Consider the following 20,487-nt stretch of genomic DNA (forward strand, 5'->3'; position numbering starts at 1 on the left):
ACAACTAGTTAAAGCACCAATATTGGGGATACACAAGTAACACAGGACTGGCACCTAAGACAGTGTTTTTATAGATATTCATTTTGATTTAGTAGAGTATTTTTAATAAAAGTTCAGACTCTCTGCTTATCAATGAAAAGATTATTTTGACAACATGTTGAGACACAAGTTATGTAAAGAAAGGAACACCCAAGGCATAAGGGGGCATACAGTACACACGGGGGATTTTGGGCTGATTCTGTCTAGCTCGCTTATGGCCAGATGCATTAAGCTTCAAAAGTGATAATATGGAGAGTGATAAACACCCAGCCAATCATCTCCTACCTGCCATGTCACATACCGTATTTGAAAAATGTCAGGCAGGAGCTGATTGGCTGCCTGTTTATCACTCAATTTTATCACTTTTAAAGCTTAGTGCATCTGGCCCATAGAAAGTAAGCATGGATCGTTCCGGGTGTACGGCCCATAGCGATGGAGATAGACAGTCCCATGCATCACCATTGACGATCTTGAACACATGCAGTCACAATCTAGATAGATTGCCTACATCTGCATCAAGAACACTTGTTTTTTGGGGGGACAGGGGGAAAGGACGGTTAGTCGCACAGGTTTATTTACAAATGTATTTCAGACAGGACCCTCATGGAAGTAGAATTATTCCTTTATATTTAGGAAGAGGGTGTGCTACCACTGGACATGGATCGAGGTTCAAGCAAAAAGGAGAAAAGGAAATGTCTTTCTGTGTGGTGCACCTCATGAGAAAAATAGCATAACATTTAGCTTTTATTAACTTATATTAAAAGACAAAGAGGCGAAATATAGACAAAACAGTGAAACATAAAACACGGACAGTGTATTAAAAAGGATAAGCGAATTTATCCTCACAATTCCCATGTGGTCCCCTTTAAGAGTTTGCAAATGGTGTTTCTTTTTTAATTATAACCGTGCTGACAGGCAGTGAGTACTAGTATTGTGGGAGTACAACATGCTTTACTATATGTGCCCTGTCAGATTGGAGTTGTGTCCAGAAATCTGGAAATGCACACTCAGATTTATCTGCAGATCTGTCTAGTTGGAACAAAAACATGGTTATGGATGAGAGCAAATGACAGTTGACCATTTGCTTGGAAATGCTGGGAAACAGACAAACTGTCCCTTATCCATAACCATGTTTTTGTTCCAACCAGCCAGATCTGAAGATAAATCTTACTAGTGTATGGGCACCTTATCACCTTAAGCACTATGGCTTGGAAACTGTGTAACCAATATAACAATTAATCCCAGATAGTGTGGTAACTATTAATTAGGGAGTTACAGAGGCCCCTCTAAAAAGCACACCAGTGTCTGAGCAATCACCATACAATTGGGACTGCAGATCTCCCCAGCCTGCTGTAGCCAATGAGGACTGCCACTCCTCTGGCACCCCGTGTTAGCCGGGGTTATAGAGATGATGCACCAGTGTATCATCTCTATACAGGAGTGGCAGTCCTCATTGGCTACCGCAGGCTGGGGAGATCTGCAGTCCCAATTGTATGGTGATTGCTCAGACACTGGTGTGCTTTTTAGAGGGGCCTCTGTAACTCCCTAATTAATACCACACTATCTGGGATTAATTGTTATATTGGTTACACAGTTTCCAAGCCATAGTGCTTAAGGTGATAGGCATTTCCAGATTTCTGGACACAACTCCAATCTGACATGGCACATATAGTAAAGCATGTTGTACTCCCACAATACTAGTACTCACTGCCTGTCAGCACGGTTCTAATTAAAAAAGAAACACCGTTTGCAAACTCTTAAAGGGGACCACAGGGGAATTGGGCCACACTGAGTGAGGATAAATTTGCTTATCCTTTTTAATACACTGTCCGTGTTTTATGTTTCACTGTTTTGTCTATATTTCGCCTCTTTGTCTTTTAATATAAGTTTATAAAAGCTAAATTTTATGCTATTTTTCTCATGAGGTGCACCACACGGAAAGACATTTTCTTTTCTCCTTATTGCTTGCATCAAGAAACTAAGGCCCTTATTCTGGTTGGTGCGGTAATATCCGCGTGCGTTCGTGCCGCCGATGTTTTGTGTCTGCGCATGTGCAGAGGCATCTCTGCGCATGTGCGAGCGGGGCGTACGGCCAAATCCCGCATGAAATGTGAACACTCCGAACAGGGGGTGGAGAGGGGCGTGAAGGGCTATTTGGGCTCATTACCATATGCATACGCCCCGCGTTTCATGGGCGTTACCATGCAAACGCTGGGCGTACGTATGGTAATGCGGCCGTGACGCACGTGTAGGGGGCGGACATATGACATCGCCGGATGTCAGCTGCCCGCCCAGATCCCTGCTTTTGCACGGAAAAATGTCCGTGTGGTCTGAGGTTGCAGGAGCTGGTGGACCATTCGGTCCTCATTCGATGGTCTGCGACCATTGAATGATGGGGGAGGTTCCCTGAGATGGAGGAGGCGTATTCCATGAAAAATACACGTGCGGTCCGTTCGGCCAGCTTCTTACCGCGTACGGACGGAGTTGGCGATCCGTATGGAAGGCGGGGTTTCGCACGCACGTTCCTGGCCGCATATTCGGATGCACCAATCAGAATAAGGGCCTAAGTTATCACAGATCGCTCAGCACACATCGCCCATATGTGTACAGGTGATCTAACAAGCAATGGGTTCTGACCATTCTGCCTAGCCTAGACAGCATAGCACAAATCCCTAAGCATAACTAACCCTGTGTGTACGGGGCTTTAGAAGTTAAGAATATTCTCATACGAATGAGAAATACCCAACTTCATAGTCTTATAATTGTCAATTTTTATGATTATCTCAAACCCAGCCTGTCCAACAGAGAATCACTCACTAAGTAACGTGTCCTCCCTACAGACAAAACCCACCAGTAGTACCAGCAGTCACTTCGGTGCAGCGGGTGAGAGCTTACTTCAAACTGAGGAGCACAGAGAGTCATCAGATTTTGTACGCACACTTTATTATGCACGGTATAATCTTTCTGAGGCTGGAACATTTCATAAGCCACTACAGAATGTTGCCGGTATAACCTGTCTCCCTAAGCTGAGGAAGGTATAAGGCCAGCAATACGCAATCAGGAGAGTGTTACAATAGGAGTAACATCCTGAAAAAGGATTACATTATTTGTCTATTGCTACTGTAGTTGTATATTCTTGAATTACAGGAGAGAATAAAACAAAACTGAAGTATCCATTCAACGTTGTCCATGTAACAACCAGCGGATGATAGTAATCACTGTCCCCTAATACTTTATTATGCACAGTATAATCGGTACTTGTTTCCTAGCACGGCGCCCAGATTTTGTAAGTACGCTAACGTACTGAAATCGCATTGCATGCCGCAATATAGTGCAATGCAATGCAATTTCACTCACTCCCATTCCCGCTCACTGTCTCCCGCTTCCTGGCTCTTTGTTAATCCAGCCCCCTGTCACATCTTCACAGAACTCACTCTGAGGTGATTTTGTGAGAGGAGTGGACGTACATTTGTGAGCTAGTGATTTATTCTTGGTGTTTTCCTAATTTCGACTGCTAATTTTGACTGAAATGGCTGAATTTCGACCGCAGATGGAGGAGAAGGCAATTGATTTCTTTCAGCGCAATCATCTATCGCCGGTGGCAGCGAATTGCGCCAATGGACACAGTATGCGGCTGTGTCTTAAGGAAGGTATGTGGCGGTGCCATTTGAAGGTTTGTCGGCTAAAGGCAAGCCTTAGAGCGGCACACATTTTCCCTGGGTGCCGCTTACCCTTCCTCACATTGGTGAGGCTCATCTTCTCCTCGGCGCAGGAGATGACCTCGATAGAGTACTGCCAGCAGCAGCTGGATATGTCCAAGAAATTAGCAGTACTCTACAATAAGTGGATGCGAGAGGCCTGCCTGATGGATCTAATGGCACCGCCACACCGCCGTATCGGTGGCTCAGACTGCATAGTGGAGGTGGACGAAACCTTATTCGTCAGGATGCAAAGCAATGTAGGCCGGATGCAGGGGCGGGCTGGGCCGGGGGGCAGAGTGCCATATGCCCCCCGGGCCGCTTACCCACCCACTGGCTGCGGGCCGTGCTGCGGCTGGATCAGCTTCTCCAGCCCTCCTGCACTGGCCGCGGCTTACAGAACACGGCCGCGGCTACAGGAAAATGGCCGCCGGCCCCCTGCACTGAGGACATGTTCTCAGTGCAGGAGGCCGGCGGCCATTTTCCTGTAGCCGCGGCCGTGTTCTGGAAGCCGCGGCCAGCGCAGGAGGGCTGGAGAAGCTGATCCAGCCGCAGCACGGCCCGCAGCTAGCGAGTGGGTAAGCGCTCTCCCCCCCCCCCCCCTCCCTCACCCCAGCATATGTGTTTCTGTCACTGTGGGGGGCATATCTGGCACTGTGTGGGGGCATATCTGGCACTGTGTGGGGGCATATCTGGCACTGTGTGGGGGCATATCTGGCACTTTGTGGGGGCATATCTGGCACTGTGTGGGGGCATATGTGTATCTGGCACTGCTGGGGGCATATCTGGCACTGTGGGGGCATATATGTATTTGGCACTGTGGGGGCATATGTGTATCTGGCACAGTGGGGCATATGTGTATTTGGCACTGTGGGGGCATATGTGTATCTGGCACTGTGGGGGCATATGTGTATTTGGCACTGTGGGGGCATATGTGTATCTGGCACTGTGGGGCATATGTGTATTTGGCACTGTGGGGGCATATCTGGCACTGTGGGGGCATATGTGTATCTGGCACTGTGGGGGCATATGTGTATCTGGCACTGTGGGGACATATGTGTATCTGGCACTGTGGGGGCATATGTGTCTGGCACTGTGGGGGCATATGTGTATTTGGCACTGTGGGGGCATATGTGTATTTGGCACTGTGGGGGCATATGTGTCTCTGGCACTGTGGGGGCATATGTGTCTCTGGCACTGTGGGGGCATATCTGGCACTGTGGGGGCATATGTGTCTTTGGCACTGTGGGGGAATATGTGTCTCTGGCACTGAGGGGGCATATGTGTCTCTGGCACTGTGGGGGCATATGTGTCTCTGGCACTGTGGGGGCATATGTGTCTTTGGCACTGTGGGGGAATATGTGTCTCTGGCACTGTGGGGGCATATGTGTCTCTGGCACTGTGGGGGCATATGTGTCTCTGGCACTGTGGGGGCATATGTGTCTCTGGCACTCTGGGGGCATATCTGGCACTGTGGAGGAATATGCGTATTTGGCACTGTGGCAGAATATCTGGCACTGTGGCGGCATTTGTGTCTGGCACTGTGGGGGCATATGTGTATTTGGTACTGTGGCGGAATATCTTGCACTGTGGGGGCATATCTGGCACTGTGGACATCACATTGTGCGGTGTAATGGGCATCATGGTATGGGGCGTAATGGACATTACGGTGTGGGGAGCATTGGGTAATTGCCATCACAGTATGGGGTGTAATGGGCATCAAGGTGTGCAGCATAATGTGTAATTAGCATCACAGTGTGCGGTGTATTGAGTAATTAGCATCGCAGTGTTTGGGCGTAATGTGTAACTGGCATCATGGTGTTCAGCATAATGTGTAATTGGAATTACGGCATGTGGCTTTATGTGTAATGGGTATTACAAGGTTCGCTAAAATGTGCAATCTGCAGGTACACAATACAATCATGGTACAGGCAACGCCCCTTATGATAGGCCACGCCCCTAATTTTTCGGCGCGCCTACGGCGCGCAAAAGCATTCCTTCCGACGGTGACTTGGCTGATTATGGGCCAGTGCTCTGGACTTGCCCCCTAGGCTAAAAGTTGCCAGCCAGCCCCTGGCCGGATGTTACCCCAGCAGTGGGTATTTGGGGGAATCTGCAGGGAAACAGGGCAGTGTTTCCTGATGAAGGTGGTGACCCACAATGCCACCACATTGATGTCAGCTATCATCGACAACGTAGAGCCTGGATCTACTATATACACGGACTGTTGGAGGGCATATAGCACACAGTAGCTCCAATTAGCCGGATATGAGCACGCCCAGGTGAACCACCGATACAATTTCATCGACCCATCAACGGGGTCCATACAAAGAACATTGAAAGGATGTGGGGCGCATGTAAATGGCGCAATAAATGCCATCGGGGCACCGCAAGGAACATGTTACTATTATACCTTGAGGAGTTCATGTGGCGGAAAACTTTGGGTGGGGATGACCCTTTTCAGCGTATCCTCCACGCCCTGACACTGCTACCGAAGGACAATTAAATTATTTGATCATGATCACATTTCCTTAATTAATCTTTACTGTTTTAAATGAATTGTTTTTATTAGCCGTTATTTTATGGTTTATGAGTTATTAAGTTAAATTATACTTCTTAGTCAACACATGTCATCCTTACTGTGTCAGTTGCATGATTTCGCAGGGGTGAATGTGTTCATAAAACACCACCACTATATACGCCACCCCGAAGCGTGGAGAGCGCAGCAAGCCCCGCGTCGGGTGACGGAACGCGTCCTCCGACCTTTTCATACTGCCACTATCCACGTCACAGTGGAGTCGACTTTAGATCGTGTGGCGAGCGCAGCGAGCCACCGAGCCCGAAGCGCAGCGAGCCCCGCGAGGGGACGCAGATTACTTTACATGTATTCCACGTCCCCTCGCGGGGTTCGCTGTGCCCGCCACGCTTCGGGCTCGGTGGCTCGCTGCGCTCGTCACACGATCTAAAATCAAGGCGCTCGCCACGATTTGGGGTGGCGTGGATACTGGGTGCAGGTGCTTACAATTGTAAGCACCCATCACATCACATACTATGCACACATCACATAACATCACATCTCATTGTAAGCACCAAACACATCTCATGGCATGGGTGCTTGTACAATTAAATATCACATCGCATTTGGTGCCATGCGATCCTATGCGATATTTCATTGTATCAGCACTCCTGTGCAGTTAACATGGACATCGCATCGCACAGCACTATAGACGGTACGCGATGCAATGCGATTTTCCTACGCTGAAAAAGCACACTAAGCAATTTGCATAGTGGGAGCACTGCTAGGAAACAAGTACCGTATAATATTTCACACTCCTGAGTAGATCTGATGAGTACTGATTTGTAGGACAGCCTTTTATACTTCTTTGACAAGAAATGGCCTACAAATACTGTATAGCCATTATGTTTCCCAACATCTAGAGGCATTACACTTACCTTGTATTGCGCAACACAAAATACATGACTCTCTCTTTAAAGGAGATACTTTGGTTGATATGTCAAAACCCAGGAAAAAAAATATCTTCATGTCCTATTCGAGAACTCTGCTATGTTTCAAGCCTCAGAGTCTGAAGGGACCCCCCATTGTCAATGCCACCCCCAGTATCAACGCCAACCCGAAGTGTGGCAAGCGCAGTGAGCCCGCGAGGGGCGGTGGTACGCGTCCTCCGACCTTTTCATACCCCCAATATCCAAGTCGGCGTGTAGTTGACTTTAGATAGTGTGGCGATCACAGCGAGCCACCGAGCCCGAAGCGTGCCTCTGGATGGATGGATAGATAGATACTTTCCAGAATTTATAATATTAGATACAGTACATCACCATAAGGAATGTGCTCAGCAAAGTTACCTGTTCATATACAGTATGACAAATAACAAGCATGTACGAGTGAATGTGAAATGCTCAACATTACAGCTAAATGGCTCCACAGATAAATGTAACTACTGGAACCTAGATTTAAAGATAGGCTTAATTCTGATGATTGTTCCCCTGTAAAAAATAATATCTCATTATTCTGTACATACTACATACATTGCTGTCTGTGATATGCAGGGCCGGTGCAAGGCTTCTCAGCACCCTAGGCAAAACTTCAACGTACCCCCCCCCCCCCCATATTTTTTTTAGATCATGTGGTCATCCAATCCCCGTGACACCCCCCCCCCCCCCCACCTTCCGCTTTGCCACCCACAACAGAGTACAAGGAGGAGGGGGCAGCAATGTAGGAAGTATGACTCATGGGAAAGTATGGAGGTGAGGTCTTAGAAGGGATTCAGTACTGAATCCCGGCGGTCGGGATCCCGGCGTTCAGAATCCCGACGCCGGAATCCCGACAGCCGAAATGCCGACAAGGAGCCACGCAGCGGGCACACTTATTTATTCTCCCTCCAGGGGTGTCATGGACACCGACCGAGGGAGAATGTGTCGGGATTTCGGCGGTCGGGATTTCGGCGTCGGGATTCTGAACGCCGGGATCCCGACCGCCGGGATTTTAACTGCATCCCCTTAGAAGTTCCACAGCCGCCACCTGCATTAAGTACAACAAGGATCCTCATAGACATCCTTGATTTTTTAATTTGTAGACTTGGTGGCGCCCCCCAGATCCTGGTGCCCTAGGCAGCTGCCTAAAGCTGCCTAGTGGTAGAGCCGGCCCTGGTGATATGGTGCCTGAAGAAAAGAGACAGACGTCTTAGGTTGGGTATAAATATCTAATCACACTTGTTCTATTGGCAGTACTTTAATTGTCACAACATAAAGTAATTCCCATCTGTCTTTACAAAGCAAATTGTCCTAGTCAAGGGAATCAAGCACAACAATAAAAATAAATGAATTCAAAAACACTGTATTCTTATGGGCCCCACACACTGGGCGACTTGCAGGCATTTTCTGAGCGATTTTACTCAGAAAATGCATGTAAATCGCTGTGTACATGCGTGGCCCCGAGATTCAGAACGGCCCCATCGGATAATACAGTGCAGTCGCTCAGAAGCTCCTGCACATCTCCTGCATGTGTGGAGCGGGGATAAGCAGGGCCTTCTGAGCGACTGAAGACGCCACAGAATGCCACCATGAAGCTCTGCCGATGCCTACCTGAAGTCCCGCTGATGCTGCCTCCTGGACCACCGCCCCCACCCTCTTCACTCGGTGGAAGCTGCAGGAGTGAGAGGACCCGACGCCGGACTCCGGACTGGGTAAGTATTTTTTTGTTTTTGTCCCCACTGTGCCACCAACGATTCAAAGTTTGCGGGGTGCAGGGCGGCGGGGGGGGGGGGGGGGCTAGCCACCAATGATTAAACTTGTTTTTTTGGGGGGGACACTAACCACCACTGTTTATTTGTTTTGGGAGAGGGGAAAGAACCCTATGTTACCAGTGTTTATTTGTTTGGGGGGAGGGGGACACAAACAATGCCACTACCATTTATTTGTTTGGGGGGAGGGGGACACATACAATGCCACTACCGTTTATTTGTTTGGGGGAAGGGAAAGAACACTATGCCACCAACGTTTATTTGGGTGGGGGGAGGGGGACACACACACTGTGCCACCAATGTTTATTTGTTTGGGGTGAGGGGGGCACTATTCCACCAACGTTTATTTATAAGGCCACTGGCCACTAATGAATTTATTAATTATAAGCCTGGCGTCCACTGAGCTGGGGCACCAGGTACAGCCTCGGGCTTCAGCCCGGGCCAGTGGTGCCTGGAGGTGGGGGACCCATTTATTGGGTTGGTCCCCACTCGCCCAGGGACCTGGACTGGGCTGACCAGCAACAGAGGTAATGCTTTGGCCACGGGACCTTATATAATAAGTGTCCCCCGGCTGTGGCTTTACAATTGAAATGTTGGCACACATCTGACTGGACATATCCAATAGGCCACCAATCAAATCACCAGTGGGAACATAGGATCCAGGAGAGGACCTATGATAAAGGGTTCCCTAAAGGAATCCCCTTTCCCCTCTCCGAGAATCCTCAAGTGTGACACTGTGGTGGCCATCAAGTGGATACTACAGGCCCACTTTCCATTAAGGACTGAATCAACCCCGGTTGGGGCACCCACACTATTGAATGAAATAAAATTTGATAGTTGAACCCATCCTGCTTCCAGCCTCCTTAATCACACTTGCCGTACATACCCCAGAAACCAGACACACCACCTATATGCATCCCACCCCACCACCAACCCCCTTCCTTAATCCACTGCCTCTAAAGTTGTCAGCTGCATCTCATGGAGAGTAGAAACTGGCTGCGTCTAAGATCCATGTGTATGAAGGCGCAACCATAGGGTCTACATCGGCCAATAACAAGACCATCTCAGTGACCATCATAAGAAGGAGCCATTTAACTATGTCATTGAGATTATCAATGCCTGCATTTGAGCCACCCCCCCACACACACACACACACACATACACATACACACACACACACACACACACACAGACATTCCATAAGTGGCAATCACTTTATGAACAAATACTTACTGGCACTGCCATCAGAGGACCATTACAGCACATGTGCAGTGCGACACACTTCCAGCATATCTAGCATCACAACATTTCGTGGTGTTGCCATATCCATCTCCGTCTTTAGTTGAAGCTGCCACCTGAAACACGATGAGCCTGAGGAAAACCCAAACGTTACCTCTACTGAGGTCGCAGAGGCTGTGGATCTGTGAAAACATGGTAATGTGGCAGACGCAGTCTTGTGCTCGCTGTCACTGCCCGTGTGCAGTGTGACATGACGCATGCACGAAACAAGCAAATGCTTCCACCTCTCAGTCTGGCCCTACTTCTACTGTTCTAATACTGTTCTATATAATATATAATTTTCTGGAATGCATTCTTCCCCACCTCCTTCACCACTTGGTTGCGGAGACTGTATATGACAGGATTCAGAAGAGGAGTAACTATGGATGGTATAATGGACACCATTTTGTTTATATATAGAAAGTCCCCTGTGGTGGGTCGGATAAACATGAACATGGTGGTGCCATAAAAAAGGAGAACAACAATTAAGTGTGAAGAACAGGTAGAGAACGTCTTGTGTCTCCCTAAAGGCGTTGAAAATGTCAGTGTTGTCTGAATAATACAAACGTAAGACAAAGAAATGAGCAGGAAGCTGATGAATATTATAAAACAAGCAAAGAGAAAAAAAACTTGTTGGACGCCCGACGTATCAGAGCAAGATAACTTGATCAAAGGTGCAAAATCACAATAATAATGATCAATGGTATTTTTGGAACAAAATGAAAGGTTTGACACCAGTATACATGGAACGGATACGGCTACAAAGCCACAACCCCACGAACCCAACAACAGTTGAATACAAGTATTATGGCTCATAATAAATGTATACCTTAAAGGATTGCAGATGGCCATATATCGGTCAAAGGCCATTATAGCTAACAGGAAGTTTTCTGTTACGCCAAATGAAAAATGGAAATAAAACTGTGTCATACACCCAGCCACAGAAATAGATATTTCCTTTGTCATCAGAGCCCACAGCAGCCTGGGAACAGTGACTGAAGGATACCAGATCTCTAAGAATGATAGTCCACCAATGAAGAAGTACATGGGCTGGTGAAGACGTCTCTCGGTTTTAACCAAGACAATGATGAAGACGTTGGCTGCGATGGTTACAATATAAACAGTCAATATGACAGCAAATAGGTAAAATCTGATTGCGTTAAAGTTTGAAAACCCAGACAGAAGGAATTCTGAAATGACGGTTTTGTTATATCTTCTTCTATACATAATGATATGTAAGTAAATCAATGTTGAATTGGAGATAAAACAATAAAGCAGTGTCACAATTGTCGGTCTATATAAGAGAAAGTACAGTACAGTTTAACACAGACCCTATGATATAAATTAGTTTTATATAATCATTGTGTGCTTGCAATGATTCGAGTATTTGGTCATTTGCAGATGAAATTTACTAACTCATAGTAACCCAGTGGGCCACTGAAAACACTATATGCTCTTTCCACAGGTGGATGTAACATGATGCTCTTCATAGGTCCACCTAACTTCCAAAGTGAAAATATAGTATTTCCTGGCCTCTGTGGGTTACAATCTGGACGGGGTCATTGCAAATAAATACATGTTTAAAAAAGGAACTTAGTTATCTCCATTTGCCTGGAAATGTACTGTAATGAGCCTCTAGCATCTGGTTGGGTGCTGGATGACGGCGTGACAGTCGGGATCCCAATGGTAAGTACATCGACATCAGAATCCCGACTGGTTAAATCAAGCATGTCCAACCTGCAGCCCTCCAGCTGTTGTGAAAATACACATGCCAGCATGCCTTGCCATAGTTTTAGTATGCCCTAATATCAAAACTGTGGCAAGGCATTCTGGAATGCGTAGTTTCACAACAGCTGGAGGGCCGCAGGTTGGACATGCCTGATTTAAATTGTCTTTGCTTTCCTCTCTCCGAGTCTTCGATCAAGTCTCTTCCTGCCTCTCAGCCCACCCCTCTTGAATATCATGTGCTCAAATTAAATATATATTCAGAACTCATATTTCCCCCTTTCAGGGCATCATCTAATCTACCTACTGTAATTACCTGTTGAATGGAATCATGCAAGATCCCTGTTAGCCTCATCCAGAAACCGTTCCAGGTGTTGCCATTCCCAATCACCCAGCTGCCCAATCAGTGCTGCTCTGAGGGGATATCCTCTCAGCTCTGCATTAACACATTGCTTGTGCATCGTCGCTTCTAAGCTCCATGCTGAAGAAGCTCTCCCTGAACAGGCTCCCAAGTTCTGGACCACCCTGGTTGCAGCACCTGGGTGCTTCCAGTTTCTGCACCTGTGACCACTTGCACCTGCATGCTCCAGTTCCTGCACCTGTGACCACTTGCACCTGTGTGCTCCAGTTCCTGCATCTGTGACCACCTGTACCTGCGTGCTCCAGTTCCTGCACCTGTGACCACTTGCACCTGCGTGCTCCAGTTCCTGCACCTGTGACCACCTGCACCTGCATGCTCCAGTTCCTGCACCTGTGACCACCTGCACCTGCATGCCCCAGTTCCTGAACCTGTGACCACCTGCACCTGCGTGCACCAGTTCCTGCACCTGTGACCACCTGCACCTGCGTGCTCCAGTTCCCGCACCTGTGACCACCTGCACCTGCGTGCTCCAGTTCCTGCACCTGTGACTACCTGCATCTGTGACCACCTTCACTGCCGCAGATCCCAGCTATCCGCACATGTGCCCCGGTTGCTGTCATCCTGTGCTTCCAGGCACCAGTGCACAAGCTGTACCTGCTCTGTGCTTCTGGCACCTGTGCTCCCGTGGTCTCTACTCCGTGTTTCCAGACACCTGTGCTCCCGTGGTCTCTACTCCGTGTTTCCAGACACCTGTGCTCCCGTGGTCTCTACTCCGTGTTTCCAGACACCTGTGCTCCCGTGGTCTCTATTCCGTGTTTCCAGACACCTGTGCTCCCGTGGTCTCTACTCCGTGTTTCCAGACACCTGTGCTCCAGCAGTCTCTATTCCGTGTTTCCAGACACCTGTGCTCCCGTGGTCTCAACTCCGTGTTTCCAGAACCTGTGCTCCCGTGGTCTCTATTCCGTGTTTCCAGACACCTGTGCTCCCGTGGTCTCTACTCCGTGTTTCCAGACACCTGTGCTCCAGGAGTCTCTACTCCGTGTTTCCAGACACCTGTGCTCCCGTGGTCTCTACTCCGTGTTTCCAGACACCTGTGTCCCAGCTACGGTTACTCCATGCCTCCAAGCATCCATTACCTGTATACAGCCTTCAACATTCCCGGAAGCTTTCCCAAAGACTATTACAGACTTCCCAAAGACCATTAATTAAAATGTATAGTAGTGGATCCAGAGAGAAATAGGACTGCCATATTGGGTCATAAGGGATTTCTGAATTGATACAGATTGGTGATTATGTCATCTTGGTCATTTAAAAGATAGGGACTGCACAAGTTCCAGTATAGGTTGAACTTGATGGAATAGTGTCTTTTTTCAACCTCATCTTGAATCGTTACTAAGAAAGCATTTTAAAGATGACATGGTGCAGAGACCACCTGTGTGCATAGGAAAATAACAATGCCTTCATCAAATATAGATACAACTAAATAATACATCATATTTGTATTATTAAACTGAATTTACAAATGTATCACACTACTGGTATTAGTAGTATGGTTTCTGTTAAATTGATTATACCCTTTTTACACCACCACAAAAAACACGGTTTTTCCCTCGTGGACCCGGGTCAGTGGTGGTGTAAATGGGTTCTACCCGTGTCCATTTACACATGACTTCTACCCAGGTCCTGACCAGGGTGGAACACATATAGGACCTGGGTAGAGGGCATTGTAAATGGGTATGCTGGATCGTCCGACCTGGCTCCTATTTACAGAAATAGGGGGAAGCCCAACCTCCGGACTGCAGTGTCCTGCAGTCCGGATGGAGGTTGGGCAGGGGCGCACACAGCTTCTGCTGCTGTCTGCTGTACTGTGCAGACAGTAGCAGAGGCAGGGAGGAGGTGAATGGATGACTGTGTGCGGCATCTGTTCACCTCATGGATGAGGGCTAGGGGGGTGCATGGAGGCTGGAGGCATCCCAGTAGTTTACCTTGGTGCTGGGCTTGCCCCCAGCGTGGCGGTCCGGGGCCCCGGCATGGTGATTGGTGGTCCTGGCACTTGGAGATGATTTCATCTCCAAGCACCGCCCCCGTTTACACTGCGGGTCGGCACCATAGTGTAAGCGGTGCAAATCCTGGATCCGACCTGGCCTGGAACCGTGTTCCAAATACTGGATCATATCTGGGATTTTGGTGTAAAAGTGGTATTCTGTCCAGCCTATTCCTACTACTAGTCCTGACAGTTTTAAGTAGTCTCTAATCCAGGGGTAGCCAACTTTAGTCTTCGAGAGCTAAAAAAAGTTCATGTTTTCAGCTCACCACAGATACACAGGAGCACTCATTACTGAATCTCCTTTTACCTTTTCTCCGCTTTATCTCCAGTTTATCTCTTCTCCAGGCTTAATAAATTTGCCCCTCTGTGTGGAGACATGGAACATGTTAACTGTTGGTAGCTCTGGAGGACTTGAGTTGGCTACCCCTGTTCTAGTCTCATTGCTGCAGCCTCATCTCCCCTGCATCTGTCCAGCCTCAGGCTCCCTTTATCTCTCAAACTCAATCCGCACAGTTCATATTTTTAAAGTCACTCGGCAGGTGCACTCATTACTGACTGGCACATTTTTAAAAGATCCACAGATGGAGCTAATTATTTCATTTGATTCCTGTGTCCACCAGTGCCATCATCCTGCTCAGTAACAAACACCTTTTATGTATATTTATTGATTTTCTTTCCCAATTACTGATGTACCTAGTTAAATCTGTATGTATTTTATTTATTGGCAAGGCAGTCCCAGTACTTGATCCATGACCTAATCATCAACCCCCCATAGAACTCCATCTCACCATTATTTTCTTAGATATTTTAATGTCACGATGTATAAGTTTAAACTGGGTCTTTTAGTATTGTTGCAGTAGTCACTGGTAATCTGTCCAAGCCATCTGAATCTTCACATTACAGTCAGTTACACACATACTGTAGGATAGATTGTATCTATAAATGTTGTAAAACCTATGTAAACTGCCATTTTCAGATGTTTAGCACAATGCATTGGGATCCTCATTTATGTATTATCTTCTGGTGTTTCGCCTGCACAGCAAACCACATAGAATTCTATGGGGCTGTTATATGTCCATATGCATTAAGCTCCTGAAAGTACAACATCAGGACCTGAATAAAGGTTCCAGGTCAGTGGCGTAACTAATAAAAATGCGCAGCCCCCCCCCCCCCCGCGCCGATTTCGGCAGCGGTGCCCCCCAACACACACACACACAGCCCCCCCCCCCCCCGGAGTAAACTTAACCTCCCCCTCCTTACCCCTCCACATGCAGCTTGCCGCCGCTGCATTCTTGGGCTGGATCTGCACCGTGGTCCGGCGCTCCTCTTCTCCTAATGAAAACTGACCCTCCCAAAATGGCTGCCCCTTATTGCAGACCGTTTTTAAGGATGCTAAAGGAGGCCGCCGCCTCCTCTAGCATCCTGAAAAACTGTCTTATGCATGGGGGCAGCCATTTTGGGAGGGTCAGTTTTCACTGCAGCAGAAGCGACTAGGAGAGCCGGGACCACACAGACCAGTAACAGTGAGTCCCGACTCCCGGCCACAGACGCTGCAGCAGCAGAACCATAGCTCCGCAGACCCCCGGCGCATACACTTTCTCAGCGCCTCCCCGCCACCGCGGGGTCTGCGGTGCTATAGCTACGCCACTGTTCCAGGTGCTTTAGGCTAATACACATGTAGCTCTCCTTGTAATGCTGCTAAACACACGTATATGGACGTATTCATACTGCCCATGTTCATGGCATGTATGTTCTAATGCTTGTGGCGTGGGAAGGATACTTTGGCATTAGGCTGCCTGGCTGGCACTGTAGCACACTGTACATAAAGTAATGGTTCCATCAGTAAGTTACATTGGCACAGCCATCTGGCTGCCACCTTAAGAACTTTACCCCCCACAGTACCTTGTGGGGGGTGATAGCTAATAGGCATGGAATAAATTAGGCCTGCATTTTATTCCCAGGCTGTCACCTGCCAGATGCCGCTCCAGTCCTCGTGCCCTAGGCTGCAGCCTAATCAGACTATTGGTTAATCAGGCACTGCCCAGCATTCTGGAACTTGAGCCTGATAAGAAACAATCGATAAATGGTTCTGCTGAAAGCCATAAGTGTGTGCTACCGGCGAAGGGAACCTTGTCCATCTCCGCTTCAGGGAGACAGATAGGGTAAAGGGCCCCATACATCAGCAATTAATTGTGACAATTTTCAGATATGGAGATGATTGCCACAATTAAATTTAGATGTGTGGGCTCCCCCTTTTAGCAATCCCAATCAAAATCGCCAATCAATTGCTTAATCAGGTTTTTAAACATGCTTAATAATCTGGTATTATCTGCAGATCTTTTTTAGATGTGTGGGCATTCCCAATTCGTCTTCTTCATCTATTTACATTATGAACAGCTGAAATGACAAACGATTGGGACAATTTCCAGATATGAAGATGCAATCTTTAGATGGAAAAATCTGCCGATCAATTAAATAAATCTGTAATGTGTGGGCAAAGTCAGATAGATTGTAAAATCCAATTATCTGGCCCAAAAATCTCAATATCTGGAAATCCATAAATTGTGATTGCTGATGTATGGGGCCCATTAGGGGGGGGGGTGCGGGTAGGCGGCGGGGACCCCGGGTGACCGCCGACAAGCCGGCGGTGACCCGTGGGAAGCGCTGGAAGCGGGACGTGCGCCTCTCGTGCGTGCGCGTCCCCTTCTTGCTATACAGATGGCAGCTGGCGGGGGATGGCGGCTGGCGTTGCCATCGCCATCCCCTTCAAAGATGAGCCATGCCCCATCTGTAGGTGTATTTTGTTCTCAAATATTCCATATTTGCCATGGAAGTACTTACTTACATTTCAGATATACCTGTACTTGGAATGAATGTGTATTGAAATCTAAATAAATATATTAATAACATTTCAAGCTGTGATCAGATTTTTTTGCTTAAAAAAATCAATAACAAAGAAGGCGCACAAGTAAGAACATGAGAAAAAGATTCAACAGATTTGATTCAAAATAAAATACTTTGTTTTATACATAAACACATTTCCGTGGGATGTTATTTTTTTATGCATTCTGTGACCAATTGTATCAAGTACATAAAGTACATTTCTGTCAATGAGCACAGATAGTTACAGTAAAGTAAAAAATCAGGTCAGATTATGCGGCGTATATATTTTTTTGCAGTCTCCCCCCGACATTAACCTTTGAATGCCAAGTGACTTTGTCAAAATAGGGGTGAAAATTGCCAAGCAAACCTTCTACTCATCATACTGACCTGTAATGTTTACCTTAGATAGGAAATATAATCTTTTTTACAAAACATTTTTTATTTGAATTTATATAACAAATGTGAGTGGTGCTGGCATTTTTTGTACATCTCCCACAGAGATGTTGGAACTCACATGGTTAAAGATTATTTATGGCCGCAATTAGCATAGAAATGTATCTTTCCTGAGTCTCCGGATCAGAGGTTCCAAAAACAACTAATTTCAACCATCAGTAAGAGAAGTATTGCATATAAAATCCCTTTACTTTTGCTTCAGCCTCCCATGCTAGTTCTGTACATGCACCAGTGTCCAGCAGTGCATGGGCAAGAGGACGAGATTCAACAGCTCTCAAAGAGGCATTTGCAGTAAGTAGCTCAGAAGCTACACTGTCTACCAGGGCCAAGAGAATGATTCAGGAGCGTGGTTACTTCGGCAGTGAAGCAGACCCCAGACAAATCTATGGTAGCTGCTTTTGTGGACAAAAATACAGAATTACAACAGATATATCAACATACATACTGTCCATGGAAGAGATAAATCATATTTGCAGATAGTCCCAAAAATGGCTGTTTTTGTGGATATCCTGCAAATATTATTTGAAATAAGACAGACAACAATAACATGAGCCACTCACATATCACAATTGTGGACCTACAGTATAAACTTTAATGTATTTATTAGCAGTTTCTTATATAGCACACACAAATTCCACAGCATTTTACAGAGAATATTTGATCATTTACATCAGTCACTGCCCCAGTGGAGCTTACAATCTATATTCCCTACCACATGTACATGCATATTTTTGTTCTAGGCTTCATTTTATTTGGAGCCATTTAACCTACAAGTATATTTTTGGAGTGCGGGGGGAACTGAAGTATCCAGAGGAATCCCACCCAAGCACTGGGAGAATATATAAACTCCGCACAGTTAGGGCCATGGTGGGAATAGAACCCATGTCCTCAGCGCTGTGAGGCGGTAATGCTAACCATTACACCATCCGTGCTGTTTGTTTCAGGAGATTAAGGCCCTTAATCAGTACAAATGTGTTCTCAAAATGGGCAAAACCATATGCACTGTAAGTGGGTCAGATGTAACATGTGCAGAGAGAGTTAGATTTGTGTGAGTTATTTTGTTTCTGTGCAGGGTAAATACTGGCTGCATTATTTCTACACTGCAATTTAGATTTCCATTTCAACACACCCCACCCAAATTGAACTCTCACTCCACATGTTACATCTGCCCCACCTGCAGTGCACATGGTTTGAGAACAAATTTGTACTGTGATCAAATCTGAATAAGGGCCTAAATCATTTTCTCATTGCTTATTACTATACGAATAATACTACTACTATGGTAATATTGCATTACTTACCCCATCTATCCTGGTATGTTCACTGTGTGCAGGATAAGATAATGAGGTGGAGTAGCAATAAATATTATTTGTCTTAGACCTCTGTGACAATCTAAAAAAAAAATAATGAATTCCCTCTGTGCTCGGCAAGGCAGAAAATATCATGGGAATCAGTTAATAGAGTTCAGCTTAGGGAATCACATTTTAAAAAAGTAGATTGTAATGTGTTCTGCTATTTACAGTTACACTAAGACCAAAGTAAACATAAAACTAAATATAAAGAATATTTTACATTTGTATACTGTATTTACTCATTAGATTTCTATTGATATTTTTTTAAATGATGAAAATGGTGGAAGAAGTCAATCAGAATGGAAGAGCTACGGTATGCACAGTGGTGTTACGGCCAGCAGTCACAGTACTGTATGCACAATGGGGTTATGGCCATCAGTCACAGTACAATATGCACAGTGGTGTTATAGCCAGCAGTCACAGTACTGTATGCACAGTGGTGTTACGGCCAGCAGTCACAGTACTGTATGCACAATGGGGTTATGGCCATCAGTCACAGTACAATATGCACAGTGGTGTTATAGCCAGCAGTCACAGTACTGTATGCACAGTGGTGTTACGGCCAGCAGTCACAGTACTGTATGCACAATGGGGTTATGGCCATCAGTCACAGTACAATATGCACAGTGGTGTTATAGCCAGCAGTCACAGTACTGTATGCACAGTGGTGTTATGGCCAGCAGTCGCAGTACTGTATGCACAATGGGGTTATGGCCAGCAGTCACAGTACTGTATGCACAGTGGTGTTACGGCCAGCAGTCACAGTACTGTATACACAATGGGGTTATGGCCATCAGTCACAGTACAATATGCACAGTGGTGTTATAGCCAGCAGTCACAGTACAATATGCACAGTGGTGTTATAGCCAGCAGTCACAGTACTGTATGCACAGTGGTGTTACGGCCAGCAGTCGCAGTACTGTATGCACAATGGGGTTATGGCCAGCAGTCACAGTACTGTATGCACAGTGGTGTTATGGCCAGCAGTCGCAGTACTGTATGCACAATGGGGTTATGGCCAGCAGTCACAGTACTGTATGCAAAGTGGGGTTATGGCCAGCAGGGACAGTACAGTATGCAGAGTGGGGTTATGGCCAGCAGTCACAGTACAGTATGCACAGTGGGGTTATGGCCATCAGTCACAGTACTGTATGCACAGTGGGGTTATGGCCAACAGTCACAGTACTGTATGCACAGTTGGGTTATGGCCAGCAGTCACAGTACAGTATGCAGAGTGGAGTTATGGCCAGCAGTCACAGTACTGTATGCACAGTGGTGTTATGGCCAGCAGTCACAATACTGTATGCACAGTGAGGTTATGGCCAGCAGTCACAGTACAGTATGCACAGTGGTGTGTTTTGGTCAGCAGTCACAGCACTGTATGCACAGT

General features: G+C 46.7%; 1 protein-coding gene across 1 annotated transcript; it reads right to left on the reverse strand.

Annotated features, from left to right (window-relative positions):
• Window positions 1-10,549: 10,549 nt before the first annotated feature.
• On the reverse strand, window positions 10,550-11,503 carry LOC146036906 (olfactory receptor 6F1-like). The gene has a single exon (XM_083160750.1). It carries the CDS (start codon window positions 11,501-11,503, stop codon window positions 10,550-10,552), a length of 954 nt encoding a protein of 317 aa, XP_083016876.1.
• Between the last annotated feature and the right edge of the window lie 8,984 nt (window positions 11,504-20,487).

The sequence above is a fragment of the Crinia signifera genome, chromosome 9 (assembly GCF_055691185.1).
Source record: "Crinia signifera chromosome 9, ASM5569118v1, whole genome shotgun sequence".
Classification (NCBI taxonomy): Eukaryota; Metazoa; Chordata; class Amphibia; order Anura; family Myobatrachidae; genus Crinia; species Crinia signifera.

Excerpts from the sequence above, each read along its gene's own strand:
- LOC146036906 (XM_083160750.1), bottom strand. The coding sequence starts at position 11,503 with ATGTATAGAAGAAGATATAACAAAACCGTCATTTCAGAATTCCTTCTG.